Genomic DNA, 22446 nt, shown 5'->3' on the forward strand with positions numbered 1-22446 from the left:
ATGTTTGGTGAGAACACAGTTTGTAAAAAAACGTTAAACAACTAAAGTTTCATTGACGTTTGGTACAAATTAACGTGTTGCAAATTACAATAGAAAAACTACAGGCTACCATTAAACTACATAATTGTCTTCATCAACTTGAAGTTGAATCACATGACAATTATTTTGGCGTTGCGTTTTTCAGAGTAGTGTACAGCTATATACGGTGCATATTGTTCTTCCAGCCTTAAATTATTTCGATGTTTTAAAGACAGATCAAAGGAATGTAAATTACACGAAACTCATGCTTAGAAATACAGTGAAAGGCAAATTAAAGTTTGAAGCAAAACTAACACTTTAAACCACTCGGAGTCTTGGCTGAAACTGAATTTAGAAGAGATGTCGTTGGATTAGGTAACCAAACAGTGCCGGGAAACTGAGCATCAGCAGACCTTGGATGTGTGTGGCTGCTCCATTGCCTATTGTACAAACAATACACATTTAGTCGTTCGTCGCACTTGTTTCGTTTTTGACCAGGTAAGATAAATTTAGGTACAATGTGCACGGATCTGTAATGTTGGTTTTAAATGAGCGTCATAGCCAAGAAGTACAAACACATTAACTGTTGAAAGCGTTGTAGCGTATTTTACGACATCCTTTAACGCAGGGGTCGGCAACCTACGGCCCGCCGATGTAATTCATCCGGCCCGCCGCCTCTTTGACAATTTAGACACGAGTCCATTTCGCTTACTTTTTGACTATTTTAACGACGTAAGTGCGAAAATTTTTCGCGCTACGCGCGACATCATTCTACATCCCGTTTGTTTACGTGTTGATATTGTCTTTTCACCTAGATCAGCCTTCTTTACCGTTGCGCCGTGGAAGGCACTCAAGTGCGTCATGGAAAACGTATTCAAAATGTTGGACGTATATTTTTTAACATTTTATTTTTATTTTCAGCAATGTAATAAAAAATTGCAAAAAATTCAAAAGAAATGCCGGTATACAAAAAAAATCGCGTTTGCTTCGCTCACCAGGTGTGCCAACACTGAGCTAGATTAACTTCAAATGTTAGCGCGTTCCCTCGGAGTAGTTTTATTACTTTTCGTTAGTGGTATGGATGACGACGTGTGAACTCCAATTTTAAACCAAACAAATACTTTTTTTCGCTCTTTGCGCCAACACTTTACAGCTTGCGCCAACACTTTACAGCTTGCGCCAACACTTTACAGCTTGCGCCAACACTTTATTCTTAAATGTTATTACGATTCGAGGTCCGGCTGATTCACAGTTATTTTAACATAAAATTAACACAATTCTTAGTTAACATTTTGTGCGGCCCGCAGAGATCTTTCTGAGTTTGGTTTTGGCCCGCGACTAGAAAAAGGTTGCCGACCCCTGCTTTAACGCTACATAACGACAGACAGAGAGTCTTCCTTAAAACTTAAGATGATGACGATTTACTCGCCCTTTTAGGCTTTGGCATTCACTTTACAGCAAAATAAATAAAAATGAAAAGATACTATTCTGGGTAACAAATTTACTTACCCTGATTACATCCGTCTGTGATACAAGTCATGTTGCATTGGCGATAATCGACTCCGTTCACGGTTGTGATGTTGCAGTTGTTTCCGATGTCGTGGTACGAACAACCTCGAATCATGCTTCTGGTAAATCCGTTGTGTCCAGTAAAATCTAAAGAATGGTGTATAATTGAACTCTTTACTTTAGGATTTCTTTAAATTTAGGACGTATCAAATAGTATTTGCTAGTCAGTTATTTTGTCATTATACTTTACGTTGTTTGTAAGATATAGCTAATCATTTGCTTCTTAAACACAATCTAAGTGTTTCCAATGTACTAAAGGTCTGCGAAAATTACGACATACTTGTGATACCACCACTTTGATGAATATGTTTCAATACTAAACGCCTCAGTAAAAAGGCCGTGACCATTTTAGGCTAACTATCACTTTATAAATTCCACTGTTTCACGTCACGATGTGTGTTAGGTCACTTTTAAGTTCTAGGGTGTCTTGGATATCTATCTTTAAAACACGGATTTTTTAATTTTATTGCACATCAGTTTATTGTATCATTAATTTTTTTATACTAAAAGTTGTGTATTTTAAAATCACAATATGGTTGCTTTACAATGACCAATACTGGCTGTATCTAATTCCACGCAAAACAAAACAGGCTTGGTTTCGGCTCTTACCCCTGACAAGAGAGCCCGATATTCCGGTGTCGGCGAAAACACAATAGGCTTGGTAGGGCTTGGTGCAGGACGTTGCTGCTGGTGGATTGAACAGGCAGGAATCGTATCCGTCTTGCTGGTCAGGGTCCGACACGCACTGCGAGCACTTGGTGCGGTTTGCTGAACGAAGTAAATTGCGATGTTATTCATAATTGAATTCAAGTTTTTCGGTTACGTGAAAAACTTTTACAATGTGACTAACGATTGCGTCCGATATGCTACTAAAAGGGTAAGAGTGGTCAAGTCCTAATTATGAGAAGGGTTGTGCTGCAAGTCAACGCTACAGCACTAAAATGTTGTATACCGAGGGTAAGTTATGTTGTCGTAGAATTTCAAAAAAAAACATAAATCTAAAACTGTTTGTCGGGTAATTCCTCAGGTTTTCACTTGGAAGACAACTAGCCAGTATCACAAGTAAACAAATAGGCCTCCACAAGGGCACAGAATGATCGTGAGAAGGCCACCAACATATATTAGTTTAATTATTCGTCAATTAAACACACCCTTACAGTACTCATTACGATTTCAGAAACCTTCCTTTTGACGTTTTGTGACGCACTTTACTGAATTTGAGGGGACATAAGCTGTTGGTAGCCCACCGAAGTGGCCACCACTCATAAAAGGTTAAGAGACAATAAGCTATACCAGGGCTACTCAACTGGCTGACCGCGGTCGGAATGCGGACCTTCTCAGTGTGGAATCCGTACCTTATCTGTTTGCAATGCGATTTGATGATTTGTTTCTCGGCAAAAAAATACCGCTGTTTATTGAAAACCCCTTTCTAGTAACGGACATTACTGAATTCTCAGTCGAAGCGAAGGACAGTAAATTATACCGTTTTACCTTATGTATCGCTGTAAATTATTTCTTGAGATTTATAACGGACCTAAGCGAATTTTAAACTTTTATAACTGGACAATTGTAAAAAAATAGTTGAGTAGCCCTGAGCTAAACCATCATTGTGCCACTTACGCCATCCGTAGTTACAGCCAGCGGTGTCGCAGGATTCCTCACAGGTCACGTTGTGAACGTTTGGGGCCGTGGTTTGAGCGACAGAAGAGCAACTGTTCACCGACGTGGTTGAAGTTCTGCAGCCACGATCGATCGAAACGAAGTAGTAATCCGGATCCTCTGCACAAAAAACTTGTTTAGGATTTTCTGTGACTTGTCTACTTTGATCTACAGGACTATACAAATGTGTACGTGAAAAGTTGGTATATATTTATGATGGGACATTTATACAAACACGATTTTATTATCAGGTATCCATTTAATTACAATACATAGTGCAGCTCGGAAATTTACTAAATCTACAAAACTAACTCTTAAATCTACAAAACTAACTCTCCAAATCTGCGTTAACTTAAAAATGCCCTTTTACCCGCCTTAGCGGATGTTTAAACTCCGTCTTACCCATCACTCGGTGATGCGTTTTGTTGGCAGTTAAGTACACAGCCTTGGAATAGCATTGGTTGGACCCAGTTGGGCAAGGAGAACGTGTGGTCTGGGTAGCACATCCTGCGCTGTCCGTGGTTCCAGTGCATTGTACGCACGTCAACGCCGAGTCTCCTGTAGCTATAATACCATATTCTTTTTGTTAGCTAGATGGGTAAGTAATGGCAAGGATTGCCTTTTATTGTTTTGTTGTTAAGCGACATAGCTAATCTCGTTGCACAGTATCACTCCAATTTTGGTCGATGGTAAACTTTTCGGCCTACTAGTTAGGTAAACAAACAGGCAAAACCGGTTCAGACGCCTTCATTCGCTTCATGTGTTATATCGATATCTCAGAAAACGTACAATCCATATCTAAATGCATTCTTGGCTTTCACCATGTAATGCGTTTGTAAATATATGTTTTATTCGAATTAAGGAACTGACGATGCCAGTATAACCAAAGGCTATATTCCTTTAAAAAATTGCCGATTCTGGTTTTACTGTTTTTTTTAACTTGAGTTTTATTGTTTATATATTAAATTTACCACGTAACAATAAAACCGTAAACAAACAAACATGTCTGTTCTTATTGACTTTAGTCCAATTATAACGAAATTGAAACAATGAAGCCAAAATTCCATTAATGCTCCGTAAGTACCCATATTGCAATTTTTCAACATAAATTTCCATGCACATGTACTTACGGACTGCGCTGTTGCAACCGTTGCTGTCGCATATTTCGGTACACGTGTACTCTCTGTAGTCGGTAAACTGAGAATCTGCTGCGGTTGTAAAGGCACATTGGACATCGGGGGTTCCCAAAATCTTTGTCGTGCATCCCTTGGTCACTCCAATCTTTACCACGGCACCACCTGAAAGGGTTAAACGTTAGACATATTTATACATCGGGAAACGAGAACGGTACAGTTAGAAAAGAGAACGCTGCGCAAAACGACAGTCACACTCTTTTAAATGGCGTAAACCAAGTGTTAAAATGATTGTTGTTTATAACATTTTGCCGCACAAAACTTCTAACTATTTTTTTGTAGAATCAGAGACTATAGCAACGTGCAAAAATGTTTCAAATCGCACCTTATCATGTATATGCAGGGTTGAAACGCACATGTTAAGTTTGGTTGTTTTATTTATTAAAACTTTTCTTTGTTTATCAAATTTTTTACACAAATAATGCAGGCCATAAACACCGTCATTTATAGTTCTACATTTTCAACTTGTTCTTACTTGCGCTGAAGAGCGTGGTTTTGCTGCTAGTGCAGTAAACACTCTCGGCGTTCGAGTTGATCGGACACTGAGTAGCGGTAGTGAGCGTTTCGCAGTTGCTGTTTGTCTCGCTGTTGCACTGGACGCAGCTTCTGTAGGTCTTAGTTGCTGAAAGCATGACAAGTGCAAATATAATTTCATATACGCAGAAAAACTTTTTAAAAACACAAACCAAGGGAAATTTGTGACACTACCTTTTGAGAATGTTATGCAACTTGCCGTGTATAGCCTCCGCAAAGCTTACCTCTAAATGGAGACTAGGATACGAGCATATTTTTGCACAATGTGCGGACAAATGTGAAGTTAAAAGTGAAAAAATGTGCGCAGAGTTCAAATTGCCGTAAAAATGTGCGCACATTCAGAAAAAAGTGCACACCTTTTTAAAGGCATATCAAAATGGAATATAGGTGAAATAATAAAAGCTTGACGAACTTTCCAACAGTGGGCATCAACGTTTATTTCTGAACGAGATCCATGGATAATTTTATTTTAGATGCACCACATGAATTTTCGATTGGGCCCTGTTAACAACTGTCACTATGTTTATAATTAACCTCAGTAAAACTCATTTCTATCCTTTAATAAATCGAACATTTTTCTTAAAACTAATATATTTTTTCAACGGGTACGTACGTTATTTCTAGGGTAGTGGTTTTGCACGAGGCTATATGGGGGAGTGCCATTTATTAAGGGAAAACTTAAACAAAAAAACCCTATTGTGTTTCTTTTGTAAAACAGTCGTGTTTATGACGTCGCTTATTTTTTATCAATGGCCGAAATACATCACTTCAGTTTTAAACTTAAAAAAATGAATTAAACAATACTTATCGTTTTGGTTAAATTGCTGTACAGTTGTTGTTTTTTTAAAAAGCGGTCCGTACTAAAATTTTAGTTTTAAACTGGTGTGCAGTGTATAAAAGCCTTAAGTTTTATTTACTTGTGCGCTTTGGGCGTAAATTTGGACATTCTTGCCAAATTTTTAAATCCTCCGTATAGAAATGTCTACACTAACCGTCAGGTAAATTAGGCTACGATTTTTGATGTTTCTAAATGACAGTGCTTACAACTCACCAGCTGTGAAGCAATTAGATCCGGTCCTGTCAGCTGCACAGACGCAAGCGCCGGCCAAGTAGTCGCAATAGCCGTAGCTCAAGGCCTCTGAGCAGTTGGTAGAGCAGGGCAAGAAATTGCCTGAAAAACAATGGACGTAATGTACGTGTCGCCAAGTTGGAACGTAATCGACACACAGAACCGAGTCAGTCACTCTTCCACAAATTGGCGGAATACAGGTTGTAAAGTCAGAGCTGGACTCGGGGCTTGACAAAATCGTACATTTAGCCGGTGTCGGGACCCGGGAGTCGGACTCGGGTTTATATTTTTGTCCGAAGACGGGCTCGTGTTATTTTTAACTAGTTTTTTTAGTTAGAATTAACCACATTTTAACGCTTTAAGATCTTTATTAGAGCAACATACGGTATACGCGATCCCATTTCCTATTTCGATAACTATAGGTTTTGGAAATTGTCTGCAATTAGTTTTACATTGTATTTCAACTGTATAGACAACATTTTTTCTAAAGTAACCAGCGCCTAGTTTTTTCGGCATTTTTATAATTGGTTGTCTTTCAACAATCTCAAAAATATCAACTAAGCATTTGTATCAGTGTTGCATAAACCCGAAAACAAAACCGGTAGTCAATAAAACATTCAAAACGTGTGGTCAACGAAGCCAAGACACTAATGCAATACTTGATATAACAATATGATGTTTATAACAATGTATGTCTAATGGATCAAACATTTTATTTAAAATATTTATTTAGGTCAAAATTTGTCAAAATTCCAATTTTTAGGTCAATTTTAGGTCAAAAATAAACGCCCTACTGATAAGCGTATATTAAGAGAATACGACGTAGTCTCGTACAATTTCGAAACAGTAATTAATGTGAACACTATGCAAATGCACATAAAATGCCATTCCTAGTACATTAACAAAATACGACGGTTTCAGTGGCTCCCTTACTTATAGCAATGGTGTTGCAGTTGTCCGAAGTGCACGAGTGCGTGCAAGTTGTCACTTCACCGCCACTTGCCGTGAAGCTAGTTGTGCACACGGGATCGGGGGGAGTCCCTGTTGTGGTAGTGTCGTTGTCGGTTGAACCTGTCGTTGCATCCCTCCTAACCGAGGTAACAAATCCTGCAAAGTAAAAACTTTTATCCATCACTGTTTAAATCAATACACAGCAGTGGTGAGCATAATCCAGAACGGTCCGGAACGCTGATCCGGGAAAAGAATATCACCTAAGTTAAATTTGGCAAATATACTACTTTCCCTTCGTTATGGTGATCCAAGAAGCCGAAAACCGATTGAGGCAGGTGGGTTTTCATTTGTAGACTTTTACAATTTACGTTTCTGTCCTTTTTTGGCGTTGTCCGCTTTTATTATTTTGCGTATTTTATTGTTTTACATACAGTTTGCTTATATTAATACAATATAAAGACACTTCGTGTAGCGTTTGGCATCCGACAGGCCGTTAGTTAGGGATCTTGCAGTTTGGCGTAACAATAACAGCCAAACTTCATAATAAACTTAGGCTCTAAACCAAATCTTCCTTAACTTATTAAAGTTGAAAAATTTACAATTCGACAATTATTTACATTTGGACAAAGTAGCAGTTTAAAAGTTTGGTTTGAATTAAACGAATGTTTTAACGAGTTTGATAATAAAATAAAACAAGCGTACTTTTTCGTGCTGCGAACGAAATATTTGGCGCCGTATTTAAGATCAAATTTAAAAGGGAATATCGCAGCGAAGTTCACTTTGCTGGGGCAATGTTAGAAAACAACACTAACTTACCGTCTGTAAGAGTAAATTCCGAGAAGCAGTAGGCTCCACTTGTTGTATGGTTGGTCTCCGTAACAGTCGTTGTAGCCCCACTCAAGTTGTCGTAACAATCGTCGTTGACCAGCGCCTCTCCTTGGAAATGACCATCGCTGCACGAACGGCAAAGAATGGCCTCGACTGCAGTAAAACACTTTGGTTTACATATCTGGTGCGACTTGGGCGACAGAATTAACGGGGCTCAATAGGATTGCTTGGTTGACATATTTTGGGAAGAAACGTGTTTAAAGTCGATTTTAAAGTAAATACAAAACCTGTATGTTTTTTTTTCAAGAAAACATTGAAAATTAAATGATGAATAGATAAATTTAAGGCTCGAGGAATGGCATCTGCTCATTGCTTCGTAATATATAAATATACTCCGAGATATTACATATATTATCTTACTGTACAACCAACAACAAGAGAAAAATAATTTCCATGAAATTCCTTACCTTTCACAAAACTTCCGATCAGGAAAAAGGCACAAAGAAGGACAACTTTCATTTTATCAGTAAAAACCTGTTACACTCTTAAACAAAAATCTGTAAAACATAGGTCGTATATAATTAGTTTCCCCCGATACGAAATTTCCCTTTTTGTCGATAAAGGAAATTTCGTCACATTCCAGCATTTATACAGTAGGTACATTTCTCCTTTCTGTTTCAACAAGTATGACTCCAAATAGAAGTCCTTATAGGCTGCCATAACTCATTTTTCTACAACTATAACCTAAACGCGACACGCACGCTTCTCAACTGGTGGGCCGCACCCTTTTTTACTGTTGTAGACTGCAACCTGTATAAAAAAATAGTTTCAATTATGTGATTCGGTATTATCATAGGACTACCATATTTTCAGCACCCAAAAAGAGGACATCTTTTAGCCTGCAAGTAAAACGAAAGTATAATTTTTTCGTTCGAGAAAGACGTGCCATATCCACACCTTTTTTCAGCCTCGCAGCCCTTTGATAATTTTCCTATGCCTTGCTGTAAGTGCATTTACACAACAGTTGTAAGGCTGTGATGTCGAGCGCCAATAAAAATGTCAAGCTCAAAAATTAAACATTGCGTTATTGTGTTTCAAAAGATGTGACGACACACAAGACAACGGCAATATTGCAAGAACATTATCGATTCGCGTAAAAAAGTTTGAGTCTCCCTGTTGCTAGCCTGTTATCCAATTATATAAAAAGACTTTTATCGTTTATCTATAAGTTAGCAAAATTAGAATTAAATAGGGCCGTTTTACTTTCGGTGATAAGAAAACATACAACCGCATTCAAAGAGACTTTGTCTTCAAAAAAGTTATCAAAAGTAGAAAACAGAAGATTCGCGTGGAGCGCCCAAATTTTTCGGCAGTTTTAATGTTAAAGCTGGCAAAAAGCCCCCCTAGGTGGGCGCGTCCCCCGGTTAAGAACCGCTGCTATAGCCTAACTAAACAAGCTTCTGTAAAAGAAATAACAAAAGAAGAACATAGCCAACCATACAGTAACACTGATAGCTAGGGCTACAAAACTCACACCTTTGCTTTATTAATGGGCCCTTTTAAATGTCAGGTTCTGTTGGTATTTTTCGGGCGCAATGTTTGTAATAACAATCAGGAAGGTAGAGCTGGTAGGGCAATTTGTTGGAAAACCTGTTTTAAACCAGCAATTCAGCATGCTTCGTGGCTACAGTATTTGTTTCGAAATAAATACAACGTATCGCCTAAAAGTATTAGCAACTAATTTAAAATGCGAAAAAGAGGACATTTGGAAATTTTTGAACTTCCTCGGAGGACCATTCAGTTTTCTCAAGAAAAGAGGACAAATCCTCCTTAAAGAGGACATATGGTAGGCCTATATTATCATCTTTCTGTTTTTCATTTTCATTAATCAAAGATCCACGAGTTTCGTATTAGGATTTAATTGTGTTGATTAATTGTTTTTCAACAATACCTTGTTGTAGACCAGTGGTTCTCAAACTTTTTTGAGCGCGACTCAAATCGGAGTTTTATGAACATCTCACGACCCAAGCCTCAAATATCAAAAAATGTATTTTTCTGACATGCATGAAATAGAAAAAGACACAGAAAATCAGATGTAGTAGTCTAAACAGATCTATAAAACAATGATTTATTATTACAAACATAGGATTGATTTTAACCTTTAACAATCCTACCTACAACTTATAATGACCTAGTTGAAAGGAGCAAACATATAGCTCCCATAAAAAAACGAGCAAACATATAGCTCTCATAAAAAAACGAACCTATAGCTCGCATCGAAAGAAACGAATCTATAGCTCGCATCAAAAAAAAAACCTATAGCTCGCACCAAAAGAATATAATCTATAGCTCGCATCGAAAAAAAAACCTATAGCTCGCATCAAAAGAATAGAATCTATAGCTCGCATCGAAAGAAACGAAACTATAGCTCGCATCGAAAGAAACGAATCTATAGCTCGCATCCAGGGTCGCCCGCAGAAAATTTTCCAAGGGGGGGCAATCAGGTGAAAATCAAAAGGGGGGTCCTGAATTTTTAACTTAGGGAATTCCCCTATTTTTCGTCTTACTTAATGAATAATGACGTCATAAAACAGTGACAGTATGACGTCATAGAATGGTGATTGCTAGACGTGATAAAAAAAACTAATCAGAAACAGCCAAATACGTCCAGCAAAAGCGACCACGTGCGTCGTCAACAATCCTGTCAGGCGCCAGCTGCGAAACACGAGGTAAAAAAAAGCAAAAAAAAAAAAACCAAGACCGTGAAATATCTGTGATTAATTGTGGTAGAATCACACATAATTCGACTATTAGCAGCGCATTTTTTTAACATGAACGGAACGAGCGCTAAAAAATTGTCTTCACCACCTGCAATACTAAACGAAGAACGTTTTTCCTGGTGGTATTATGCCACCATTAGCGCAACATTTGCGCCGAGCTGTGTGCCAAGTCAGAATAATTACAAGCCGCGGTTGAGGGAAATAAGTTGTGTCAATTGCACACTTAGCACGTGGTCTAAGAGTATGCTTAAACCTTAAAGAGCATAATTTTGCGTTAACCATCATAACTTAAAATTGGAGACTTTAAAACGCGCACGACAGTCACCATTATACCTGCTTTTAAGAATCTGCTTCAGTTAAACAAATGAAACGGTGTTACACTAATATCGGACATTAGCGCAGAAATTGAACAGCGAGGAACATACTGCGTATAACTCGACGTTTTTTAGCGAGAAAAAAGAAAGAAGGTTTGACTTAGCGTTATCAATTGTAGAATACACACTTGCTAATTAGTCAACCTAAACAAATAACGAAAGAGAAAAACTTCCAGCGTTTGCGGTCGGCCAAACAAAAGACGAAAAACGGCGTGTTGCACTCGATCTTGGTTTGGCATTAGATCAAGACGCGTGACCCAATTACTTTAAAAGCACGCCGCTTCAAACAGTTTGTTAAACCATGACAAAAACGAAGAAAAACGATAATATCACTTACAAAAAGAGGATAAGAACTCGCGCCCCCTGGATACGCCACTGGGGGCAATGGATAATGTATAATATTTTTAACCTTAATATACATATTACACTTAAATATAATACTAATAATCGCATTATGAAATTCCAGGGGGGGGCAAGATTTTGCAGCACAACAGGGTGTATGTTTCTATAAGTATTAGTGCATTGCGTGGACTGGGGTGGACAAGTTCTTCAGTAAATGTAAAGAACTCAACAGTAAAAAAAAATACTTTTTTGATAGTGACATTTCAAACCAAAGGAAGGTGATCATAGATTTAATGAATATTTTCAGTGGACCGCATAAAATCTTAGGTTTCAGATAATTCGAATTGGCCGTCATATTTGCAGGTGAGCTTGCAATCTGCAGAATGCTGATTTTGCGTTATATTTACCAACGAAAAATGGTGTTTTATTTTATCACAATACTAAGAATACCAGAATTTAATAATTCTTAACTGTGAAAGGGTAGAGGCACTTGTATTATATACTAGCAATACGAAGCAAGCTGCCAATAGGGTTGTTATCTCACTGGCTTACTTAAATACTAGTTTGTCAAATGATTGACATTTTAAAATAGTTTTTTAGAAAGGTAAATAGGATAGTTTAGAAGCTTGCGCTAGGATATATTACAATACGACACAGTTTCGTTGCAAATACTGAAAGTTTTTACAATCATAAGTTTTATGTTAACAGTCAATAGTTGATTTGGTATTTATCAGTGCTGCGTATTAGTTACCGATTGCCATTTATGTCATTAATTTGGTTAAATAGCAAAATTAAAAATCTGAAAAAGCAAAACGTAATAAGAATATCAAAGCCCATACAGAAGTAGGTATCATTTTGAACGTTTCGAATAACTCTTTATTCATTTTCAACATCCAATGAATAAAGATGTTGAAAATGAATAAAGATGTTGAAAATGAATAAAGAGTTATTCGAAACGTTCAAAATGATACCTACTTCTGTATGGGTTTTGATATTCTTATTACGTCTTACTACAACCTTCAACCATTATGCTCCAATGAAAAAGCAAAAGGTAATGTTTTCCGTGTTTGATAGATTAATAATTAATAATTTCCGTGTTTGATAGATTGCAAAACTTAGACATTGCATTGCAGGACTGGTTGTTATATTAAATGGTTAATATGGTCGACATCAATTCATACCTCGACTGTGGATCGTTGAAAACGTTACATGCGGAATGTTTCAAAAAATTGAAAAAAGGTTGAGAATGGCTGACCTTAACGTAGAAATCGGGTTTAAATGTTTTTGCAACAGCCAATAAATCGATTTTGAAAAACGTATTTTATGGCATGGTTTAAAGTTTATCCAACTTACCATATTTACTTACCATGACTATCTCATTTTTTGCTTGAAAGAAAAAACTTGGAATATGCTAAAACTCTGCAAAACATAGCAAAATTAAGCGACACTGCGAAATTATTAGTTGTCAGATGGTTGCGATCGGAGTTTTTTGGGGTAAATCAAATTTCTGCACAAAAAAATGTTGACATAACCTCTTTTCATTAAGCCATGTTTATGTTGAAATGGAAACACTGCCTGGATAATGCAGATGGCAAGCACGTTAGCTTCGTAGCTATGAAACATGTTATTCGGAAAGGGGCGCAAGATGCAATGAATTGTGAGATGAGGACGCGGCCAAAAATTTAGCAACTTCTGGTATAAGAAGATTGGGGCCACTGGTCTGTCATCGACCGTTTTGGGATTAATGTTTTGGAGCCGGAGATTTAACGCTCCCTTTGATGTGCCGTTGTTTTGGCACCGGACTGTTCGCCCATGTTTAGGGTTAGGGCTGGATAATAAGTGGAAAAAAATTTATTGTTAAAATTATTAGGAGAGTTGCTGATGAAGTTTTGGTGGAGTTTGCGGTAAGTTTAAGGTTCTATACGCCATATTCAGGCCGTTTAGGCCCTATTTCGACAGATTTTGGTCAAAGTCCGACATTTAGGTATATAAGTAATATTTTAGTCTTAATTCGAAATGTGTTTCTTTCGACTTTGATGCTACTCTAATTTTGATCTCATTGATAACGGAATCAAAATAAGGAAATGCGTTTTTGATCGTTAAGATTACTAAAAATAAATATTGTATGTTGTGAATAACATGAAATCGCATAGAATAGAGACGATTGAAGAAGCAGTGTTCATTGTGCAAATTAAATATCTTTTACTACTGATCGTATCATGCAAATGGTGCAAGTGCTTTATTTTACATGCCGAAGCAAAATAACGATTCGTTTCTCGTACGCTGAAAGGTACAATCATGCAACATTCGCAAAGCAATAAGGCACATAAATTAAGCATTTTGCAACGGTTTCGCCATTCGGTTAAATTAAATTATGGCGACATTTACTGTCATCTTAAAGCAAAAAAAAATAAATGAAATTCTACGATCCATGCAAACTAAATTCTTTAAGCCTATATACACACTGCGTAACACCACACGTTCATCAGTTTAGTTCGAGAAGAATCGTTGCATAAAGTAGCCAAGGACAGCTGGGAGGGAGAGCATCACGAAACTCTGAAGGTGCAATACCGCACCGTTGCCTGGATAAGAAAAGCAACTTTAGCTAAATGATTTCGTGATCTATTGATTATGTTGGGCAATTTCATAGAAAAATTAGTTTGCAGATTTTGAGATACAATCTATAGACTGGTTTACATTCTACGCATATAAAGTCATAAAAACAAACTTTGGGCGGCTTTATTTAATTTTCAAGCCATATACGAAAGAGCTCAATCCAGATATGGTTTATGGGGTTACATACCCTGGTTACAACCGTCAGTGCTGCATGTCTTGTTGCATTGACTGTATTCTACGTTGTCCACAGTGGTTGTGTTGCAGCTGTTGCCAACATCGTGGTAAGTGCATCCACGGCGCATCCATCTGGTGTAGCCCGAGAAACCGGGAAGGTCTATAATGATGTTGGAAAGTTTTGGAAACGTTCAATTTTTGGTACACTTGTCGGGGCAAGGTAATTGCCATGTTTTAGTTCAACTACGTTTTATGCTTACCTTTCAGAGATTCTCCGCGGTCCGAGAAGAAGCACATTGACTCGTACGGCCTGGGACAAGCAGTTGCTTCCGGGGGGTTAAAGGCACAAGAGTTGTATCTGTCATCTCCGTTATATCCAGACATACATTGTGAGCAACTAGTTCGGTTAGCTGCGACAAATAAATATTGTAATTACCTTCTTAACCCGGTATATGGGCGTACTCTGCATTTATAAACCGTTTATGATTTTCAAATCTATTTATTTTAGGCTTCTAACTGTTAGAACGAAAAATCGGTTTTGCTTTGTCAAATGCATTAAATATTCTTCTAATGAACGCATCGATTCATTCCACATGCTGTTTTTCAATTGTTTCAAAATAAATGCAACAATACATAATTAATAATTGAACCCAATGTATAATTTTTTAGAATAAATATTTTTTGGACTTTTTTGTAGTAATAAAAGTCATTGATTTTATAAGAGAAATAACTTTCTCCCGTGACGCATCTACTGCCTTTTATAAACATGAATATTACCATTCGACGGAAAAGTATAAATAAAACTTGTTTCAGTATAAAGGTATTGTCGCTATTTACTAGCAACGGAGAGAAGAACACTTAGTTCCATTGTTTTGTTCGGAAATTTGAAATAAGGCGTTTAACACCGAATTGAGGACAGCGATCGACATTTCTTCTTTGAGTCTGGCAAACACTTTTTGTACTTACGCCATCCCGTGTTGCATCCAGCGTCAGTGCAGGATTCTTCGCAGGTCACATTTTGAACATTGGTTGTTCCAAGGGTGGTTGTGGTACACTGGTTCACTGAAGTTGTCGATGTTCGGCAACCACGCTCAATAGAGATAAATCTGTAATCTGGATCGACTGCAGAGAAAAAAAATTGGTTCGTCATCTAACAAAGATAAACACGCAAAAGCACGCATGTATCTCTATGTTGTTTTATTTGTCGAGGTACATGGTAAACATAAAAAGTACACATATATTTTTACTCACAATTAGACTGTTTACTATTGCAAATAATAAATTTATATCATCTTGGTATTTTCAAAATTGGTGTATTTTGCCAAACTGATTTTTATTAAAAAATAAAAAAAATTATAAGATCTCATATTTACAGTATACACCGAAATTGTGCAACATTTACTTCACTTACCCGTGACACCGCTGTGTGTTTTGTTGGCGATCAAGTAAACCGCCTTCATGTAGCACTGGTTGGAACCGGTGGGACAAGCAACCCTTGATGTTATAGTGGCGCAAGCTGTACTGTCATCTGTTCCGGTGCATTGCACACATTGCAACGACGAGCTTCCGGTTGCTGAAACATTTTTTTGTTCGTTACCGCCCTTTGCAATAGACCACGACAGAATTTGTGCTGATTGGGTAACTTCATTTTCGAAGATATTTTAACACGGCCACTATGGCCGCTTTTACATTTGTTCGCAGTTAGTTAATTTTGGTATTCAGTTTAAGAACTTACGGGCAGCAGTGTTGCAACCATCGGTGTCACAGACGTCGGTGCAAGTGTATTCGTTGTAGCCGGTAAATTGAGGGTCTGCCATTGCGGTTAGCTCGCATTGCGTACTTTGAGAGGCGGACTTCAAAGCACATCCTTTCGTCGCAACGCTTCTAACAACAGCACCACCTAAAGCAGTTTGTATTTTCAATAGTTTGCGTTTTAATTGGAGAGTGTTAAGTAACTTTTATTTTTATTTTTTTTTTAAATATGGACGTTAAATTGATTTTACAAAGCGGTATGTCATCTATGAAAAGATTCCAACTGCATATACTGGTCAAAAGTTAAAATCTATTTGTGACAAATGTCAGTTCCGTGTTGTCATACTTGCACTGAAAACTGTCGTCTTGCTGGTAGCGCAGTAAACGAGGTCAATAGTTTCAGCATTGGGGCATTGGGTCGAGGTGGTGGATGTTTCACAGCCGCTGTCGGTCTCGCTGTTGCACTGGACGCATTTTCTGTAGGTCTTGGTCACTGAAATTAAGGCGAAGTAGATTACGAGGTGACAACGAGTTACTCGAGAACAAATATACACTGGGGCTCTTTTCAAGAAAAATACCTGCGGTGTTGCAGTTGGATCCGGAACGAGTTGCAGCACAAGCGCAAGCTCCAGTGAAGTAGTCGCAATATCCAACGTTTTCGGTCTCGGAACAGTTGGTGCTGCAAGTCTTGAAATTGGCTGTAAAACGCAAGTTGAATTTAAAGTGCAATAATAAGGCGTTCATTTAAAAAAACTTTAAAATAAAAAGGACCTGCCAAGTCTAATGGCATCTTTAAAATTGGGCAACTTCGATTTTATCTTTCTATAGTTTGTTGACGTTCTATAATTAAATGTTAAATTCCTAATTGTTTTAGAATCAGACAATTTTCTTGTTTTTAACGCCTAAACAATCGTTAAACAACAGTGCCTTTGTTCCTTTTTAAACAACTTCTGCCAAATTCCCATTCGTTATATGTATTTTGACTTACTTATGGCCTGGGTGTTGCAGTTGCTAGTTGTGCAAGCGTCCGAGCAAGTTGTCACTTCGCCAACTCCCACGGAGTACGTTGTGACACAGGTAGGATTCGAAGGCACTCCAGTTGTGGTTAAGTCAGTATCGGCATCGCCATTAACTGAACCCCTAAAGATGTTCGTGACAAGACCTGCAAACAAAATGTAAAAATATGATAGGAACGTAAAGTTATGTTTCAAAGCGTGGAAAGTTCAGACCGATTGCTTAATAAATTCAAAGGATTGCTGAAAGATTTTAAAAGTTGTCTATATTGGTCGCTCACCGTTAGTTAGTGTGACTTGAGTTGTGCAGTATTGACCCGCAGTAGTGACATCGGCAGTGGCAACAGTTGTGGATGAGCCAGCGAGGTTATCATAGCAATCGTCGTGAACATTGGCTTCAGTTGCTCCTTGAAATAGCGCGGCACTGCAGGAGTAGCAGGTGATACTTTCGACTGTAAAAAAACATCAAATATTGTGAACATACGGCTCTGCCGCAATAAACATTCGCAATACAAAAGTTCGGCGAACTCCTTTAACGTCAATTTCTTTATGTAGGTGATAAGTAAGTTACTCATTTTGAAATCTTATCTTACCTGTAACGAAGGCTCCCGCTAACGCCACGGCGAACAACGCAAAGAATTTCATATTTCTTAAATTTTAATTTAAAAAAATATAAAAATATATTCCTAATCTAAATACAACATAATTTTTTGTGTTTAATATATATTGCTTGTATACGCACTTAGAGTTTTTATTGCCAGGACTAATAATTACACCAGTGATTCTCGAAGGATGTCGAGAAATATTTCAAATCTAATGCTTCCAATTTATACTTTATTGGTAAGATTTTTGATACAATTTTTTGTGCTCGATTGGAGTGCTACCAAACTAGGTGTTATTTCTACTTTGGATTTTTTAGTTGATGTGAACACCTTCGAGGTAATTGGTTGTGACATACAGCTAAAAACTTGGCGAAAATACTAGTAAACGTCTCATCGCGAACTCTTTATATTTTAAGAAGGATCCCAAAACGTTCGGGCCACTAGATTACGCTTTAAGTTGGTGTTCTAACTAAACCAATAAACCGAAAAGACAAATTTATACTGTAACGTAATTAACACCTATATTTTTGCTAGGCAAGCTAAGAAAAGGATTTATACTATACATTAAACTTAATAATTATCTGCAAAATCAATATAAAATAAATTAGTACTGTGAACTACGCAGAGCTCATTTTAGGGTAGACAATACGCAACTTTCTACCTAATCTCGCTTTCACACAAACTGAGCTATGCAAAACTTATTTCTAAGCACATCTAAAATGAAGTCCCCAAAGTTGAAACAAACACGTTTAAACGTAAGCTGGGCGTCAACCAAACTATACGACCTTTCATAAGACCCCTTCCTTTTATACAACCCTTCGTCGTAGTTAGGGTAACCGCTCCAAACAGACCAGTCGTCCTGGGCGACCTCTTTTTTCATCCCTCCTTTCACAGGGCGCGTATACGATGCGTGATTGACCGAGGCGGTTTTATTTTTTATTTTGGTCTGGGGTCGCCTTTCAGCGACTCCTTTCTCCGCCAGCAAACAAAAACACCAGTTTTTTTTTTATCCAAACGGCCCTCAGAGAGGCCCCAGCACGGACGTTGTCTTTTTCTCTTCAAAGGTTACTTTTTTTAGACGTCAAGTTACATGCCAGAAATTATTTTCTAAAAATGAGTGTCTGTCACCGCAAGAATCTTCAGGACCACAATCAACCTCTTTAAATAACATTTACAAAAATACTAACCGGCTAACTTCATATATACTGAGACTCTGAACAAAAATTTTAACTTGCTGAAGTTGAAAAATTTACAATTTGACAAGTATTTACATTTGGACAAAGTATGCCAAGCAATACCTTCCACTATCGAAGTTTAAAAGTTTTGTTTGAATTTAACCAATGTTTTAACGAGTGTGTTAGTAGTTTAAATGAAACATGCGGAATTTTTGAGCTGCGAAAGAAATATTCGGCGCTAACCTTAACGTATTTTAGATCCAATTCGAAAGGGAATATACTTGTCAGTGACGTCACTTTATGGCATACTATCGTGGTGCTTTGTTAAAAAGTGTCTGTCCCATAACCGCCATCCCCGACTTTGCCATGCGGCCCAGTTCACTTTGCTTGAACAAAGTGAGAAAACGACACTCACTTACCGTCTGTAGGAGTAAATTGCGAGAAGCAGTAGGCTCCACTTGTTGTATCGTTGGTCTCCGTAACAGTCGTAGTAGCCCCACTCAAGTTGTCGTAACAATCGTCGTTGACCAGCGCCCCTCCTTGGAAATGACCATCGCTGCACGAACGGCAAAGAATGGCCTCGACTGCAGTAAAACACTTTGGTTTACATATCTGGTGCGACTTGGGCGACAGAATTAACGGGGCTCAATAGGATTGCTTTGTTGACATATTTTGGGAAGAAAAGTGTTTAAAGTCGATTTTACTGTAAATACAAAATCTGTATGAAATTTTTTAAAACAGAACGTTTCAAATTAAATGATGAATAAATAAATTTAGGGCTCAATGAATGGAATTTGCTCATTAGGTCGTAATATATAAATACTTCCGATCAGGATAGTGGACAATCTACAACGAGAGAAAAATAATTTATTAAATTCCTTACATTTCGCAAAACTTCCGATCAGGAAAACGGCACAAAGAAGAACAACTTTTATTTTATCAATAAAAATGTGTTACACTCTAAATTAAAAAAAAATCCTGTAAGACAGAGGTCGTATATAATTAGTCTCCTATACGAGATTTAATGGACTGAAACTTCGACACATTCCAGTATTTATACAATAGGTACATTTCTCCTTTCTGTTTTATCAAGTTTGACTTCAAATAGAAGCCCTTATAAGCTGCCATAACTATTTTGTGTTCAACAACTAACTGAAACGCGAAAGCGCGCTTCTCAACTGGTGGGCCGCACCCTTTTTTACTGTTGTAGGATGCAACCTGTATGAAAAATAGTTTAACTTATGTGATTAGGTATTATCATCTGTTTTGCGAAATTCAGCATCCGAGATGCATTTTCATTATCGAAGATCTACGAGTTTCGTACTAGGATTTAATTGTGTTGTTTCTTTTTGGAATTGTGTTTCAACAACAAGTTGTTGTAGACCTAACTTAATTTGGTAAAAGAAGACCGTTATAGGCTGAACAAAAGATGCTAAAGATTGCTGCGAAGTAAAACAAAGGGTTGGGAAAGCGGGCCGCGACGTTCAAAGTTCGGTAAAACAGTGACCACACAAAAAAAAGTTAATAAGAACTGGTTTAAAACGTCTTTAAAACAATTCATCTAAATACCTAACCATCGTTATTTTGTTTTTGGTGCGAAACATTATGCAAATCTAGTATAATACCAACTTTGTCAATCAGTTACACACGTTTTACTATTTTTGATCGTAATATTTTAAACCAAAGACAGGCGATTATAGGGTTAAAATCTTTGGTTTCAGATAATTCGAATTGGCAGTCATATTTGCAGGTGAGCTTGTAATCTGTACAATGTTCATTTTGTGTTATAGTTACCAACGAACAAAATGATGTTTTTTTTTACAATATTAAGAATACCAGAATTTTATAATTCTAAACTGTGAATGGGTAAAGGCACTTGTATTATATACTAGCAACGTGAAGCAAGCTGCCAATAGGATTGTTATCCGACTGGCTTACTTATAGTTTTTCAGTTAGTTGACATTAACCTTAAACATTGCGTTGCAGGACAGGTTGTTATATTGAATGGTTAAGACGTTAGTATGGTAGACATCAATTCATACCTCGACTGTGGATCGTTGAAAACGTTACATGCGGAATGTTTCAAAAATAAATAAAAAATTTGAGAATGGCTGACCTTAAGGTAGAAATCGGGTTTAAATGTTTTTGCAACAAGCCAATAAATAGATTTGTAAAAAGGAATTCTATGGCATGGTTTAAAGTTTATCCAACTTACCATTTACATTACTTACCATGACCATCTAATTTTTGTGCTTGAAAACGAAAACATGGAATATGCTAAAACTCTGCAAAACATAGCAAAGAATAGGCCTAAGCGGCTTTGCGAAATTATTAGTTGTAATGTTTGTGATCGGAGTTTTTTGGGGTAAATCAAGATTCTGTACAAAAAAATGTTGACATAACCTCTTTTCACTACGCCGTGTTTATGTTGAAATGGAAACACTGTCTATATAATACAGATGGCAAGTACATTAGCTTCGTGCCTATGAAACAAGTTATTCGGAAAAGGGGCGCAAGTTGCAATGAATTGTGTGATAAGGGCTCATGGTATAAGAAGATTGGGGCCACTGGTCTGTCATCGACCGTTTTGGGATTAATGTTTTGGAGCCGGAGATTTAACGTCCCCTTTGCTGTGCCGCTATTTTGGCACCGGACTGTTCGCCCATGTTTAGGGTGAGGGCTGGGTAATAAGTGGAAAAAATTAGGTTATTGTTAAAATAATAAGGAGAGTTACTAATGAAGTTTCGGTGATGTTTGCGGTAATTTTAAGGTTCTATAGGCCATATTTAGGCCGTTTGGGGCCTATTTCGACAGATTTGGTCAAAGCCCGACATTTAGGTATATTAGTAATATTTTAGTCTTATTTCGAAATGTGTTTCTTTCGACTTTGATGCTACTCTAATTTTGATCTCATTGATGTTATGAATATCATGAAATCGCATAGAATAGAGACGATTAAAGAAGCAGTTTTAATTTTGCAAATCGTTATGTGTTCACTTACACATTAAACACCTAAATTGATTAATTGTCATAAGCCAAATCTCTGAGTTCATATTAATATTAAGTTATATTACAAATTGATCAATAGGGTTTTAGGTTACGTGTTACAGCATTCGTTTGCCAAACATTTTCTTCAGTTACGTAATGTCATTTGTGATGATGTGATGTTTCCGTGTTGTTATTCGGTAAAGCAATTCGTCGATTTAATTATAAAATTCCTGAGTTTTCGAGTGTCCGTTCGCCACGTGTCTAGCCTGTCATTTAACCTTTAATCTCTCAATCTATAAGCAGTCCGTTTTGCGGGCGGTGATAAACACGCCTCACCGTTGTCGCAAGTTGGCCTTAGAACGGCCAGCCGTAAAGCTAAAAGAGTGCCTAGCTATATTTGCAAAGTGCCGGCCAGTTTTCATGGCCAAATATGATGTGTAACTTTTTCGCTTTTTATGCCGTGTCTTAGCGGTTTTTCGCGCACTCTTCGGGCAGTCTTTGGCGCAGTGTTGAGCCGACAGTGGCGGCAATAGGCCGTGGCTGTCACAGTAACTTGAAACATATATGCGTTCATTATTGACTTTTGCTAACGTTTCAATTTGCATTGTAACAATATTCTTTTAATTGGTATTCTAGTTGTGGTTTTGACAGGTAGCATATCTGACCAGAAACCTTCGCCAAACAAATTAACAACTCAGGCGGTTGCGTCCCACCGAACAGCTCTAAGGGGTCAGGTGCCAGGATCCAGTGCACTAGTCGCGGTGGGTGAACACAAATTAAATATCTTTTACTACTTATCGTATCATGTA

At 37.5% G+C, this 22446-nt stretch overlaps 1 protein-coding gene across 1 annotated transcript; it reads right to left on the reverse strand.

The window, feature by feature from the left end:
- LOC146132264 (uncharacterized) lies at positions 1 to 17597 on the reverse strand. Its single transcript, XM_083397246.1, has 20 exons — positions 17466 to 17597; positions 17154 to 17324; positions 16848 to 17021; positions 16438 to 16557; positions 16206 to 16352; positions 15843 to 16007; positions 15519 to 15680; positions 15074 to 15229; positions 14368 to 14517; positions 14121 to 14267; positions 7810 to 7974; positions 6976 to 7149; positions 6025 to 6144; positions 4915 to 5061; positions 4377 to 4544; positions 3649 to 3810; positions 3208 to 3366; positions 2197 to 2355; positions 1528 to 1674; positions 1 to 458 (listed from the first exon to the last, which is right to left on the reverse strand). Exons 1-20 carry the CDS (start codon positions 17515 to 17517, stop codon positions 370 to 372), a joined length of 2934 nt encoding a protein of 977 aa, XP_083253372.1. The 5' UTR covers positions 17518 to 17597; the 3' UTR covers positions 1 to 369.
- Between the last annotated feature and the right edge of the window lie 4849 nt (positions 17598 to 22446).

The sequence above is a fragment of the Ascidiella aspersa genome, chromosome 9 (genome assembly GCF_963924565.1).
Source record: "Ascidiella aspersa chromosome 9, kaAscAspe10.2, whole genome shotgun sequence".
Lineage (NCBI taxonomy): Eukaryota > Metazoa > Chordata > Ascidiacea > Phlebobranchia > Ascidiidae > Ascidiella > Ascidiella aspersa.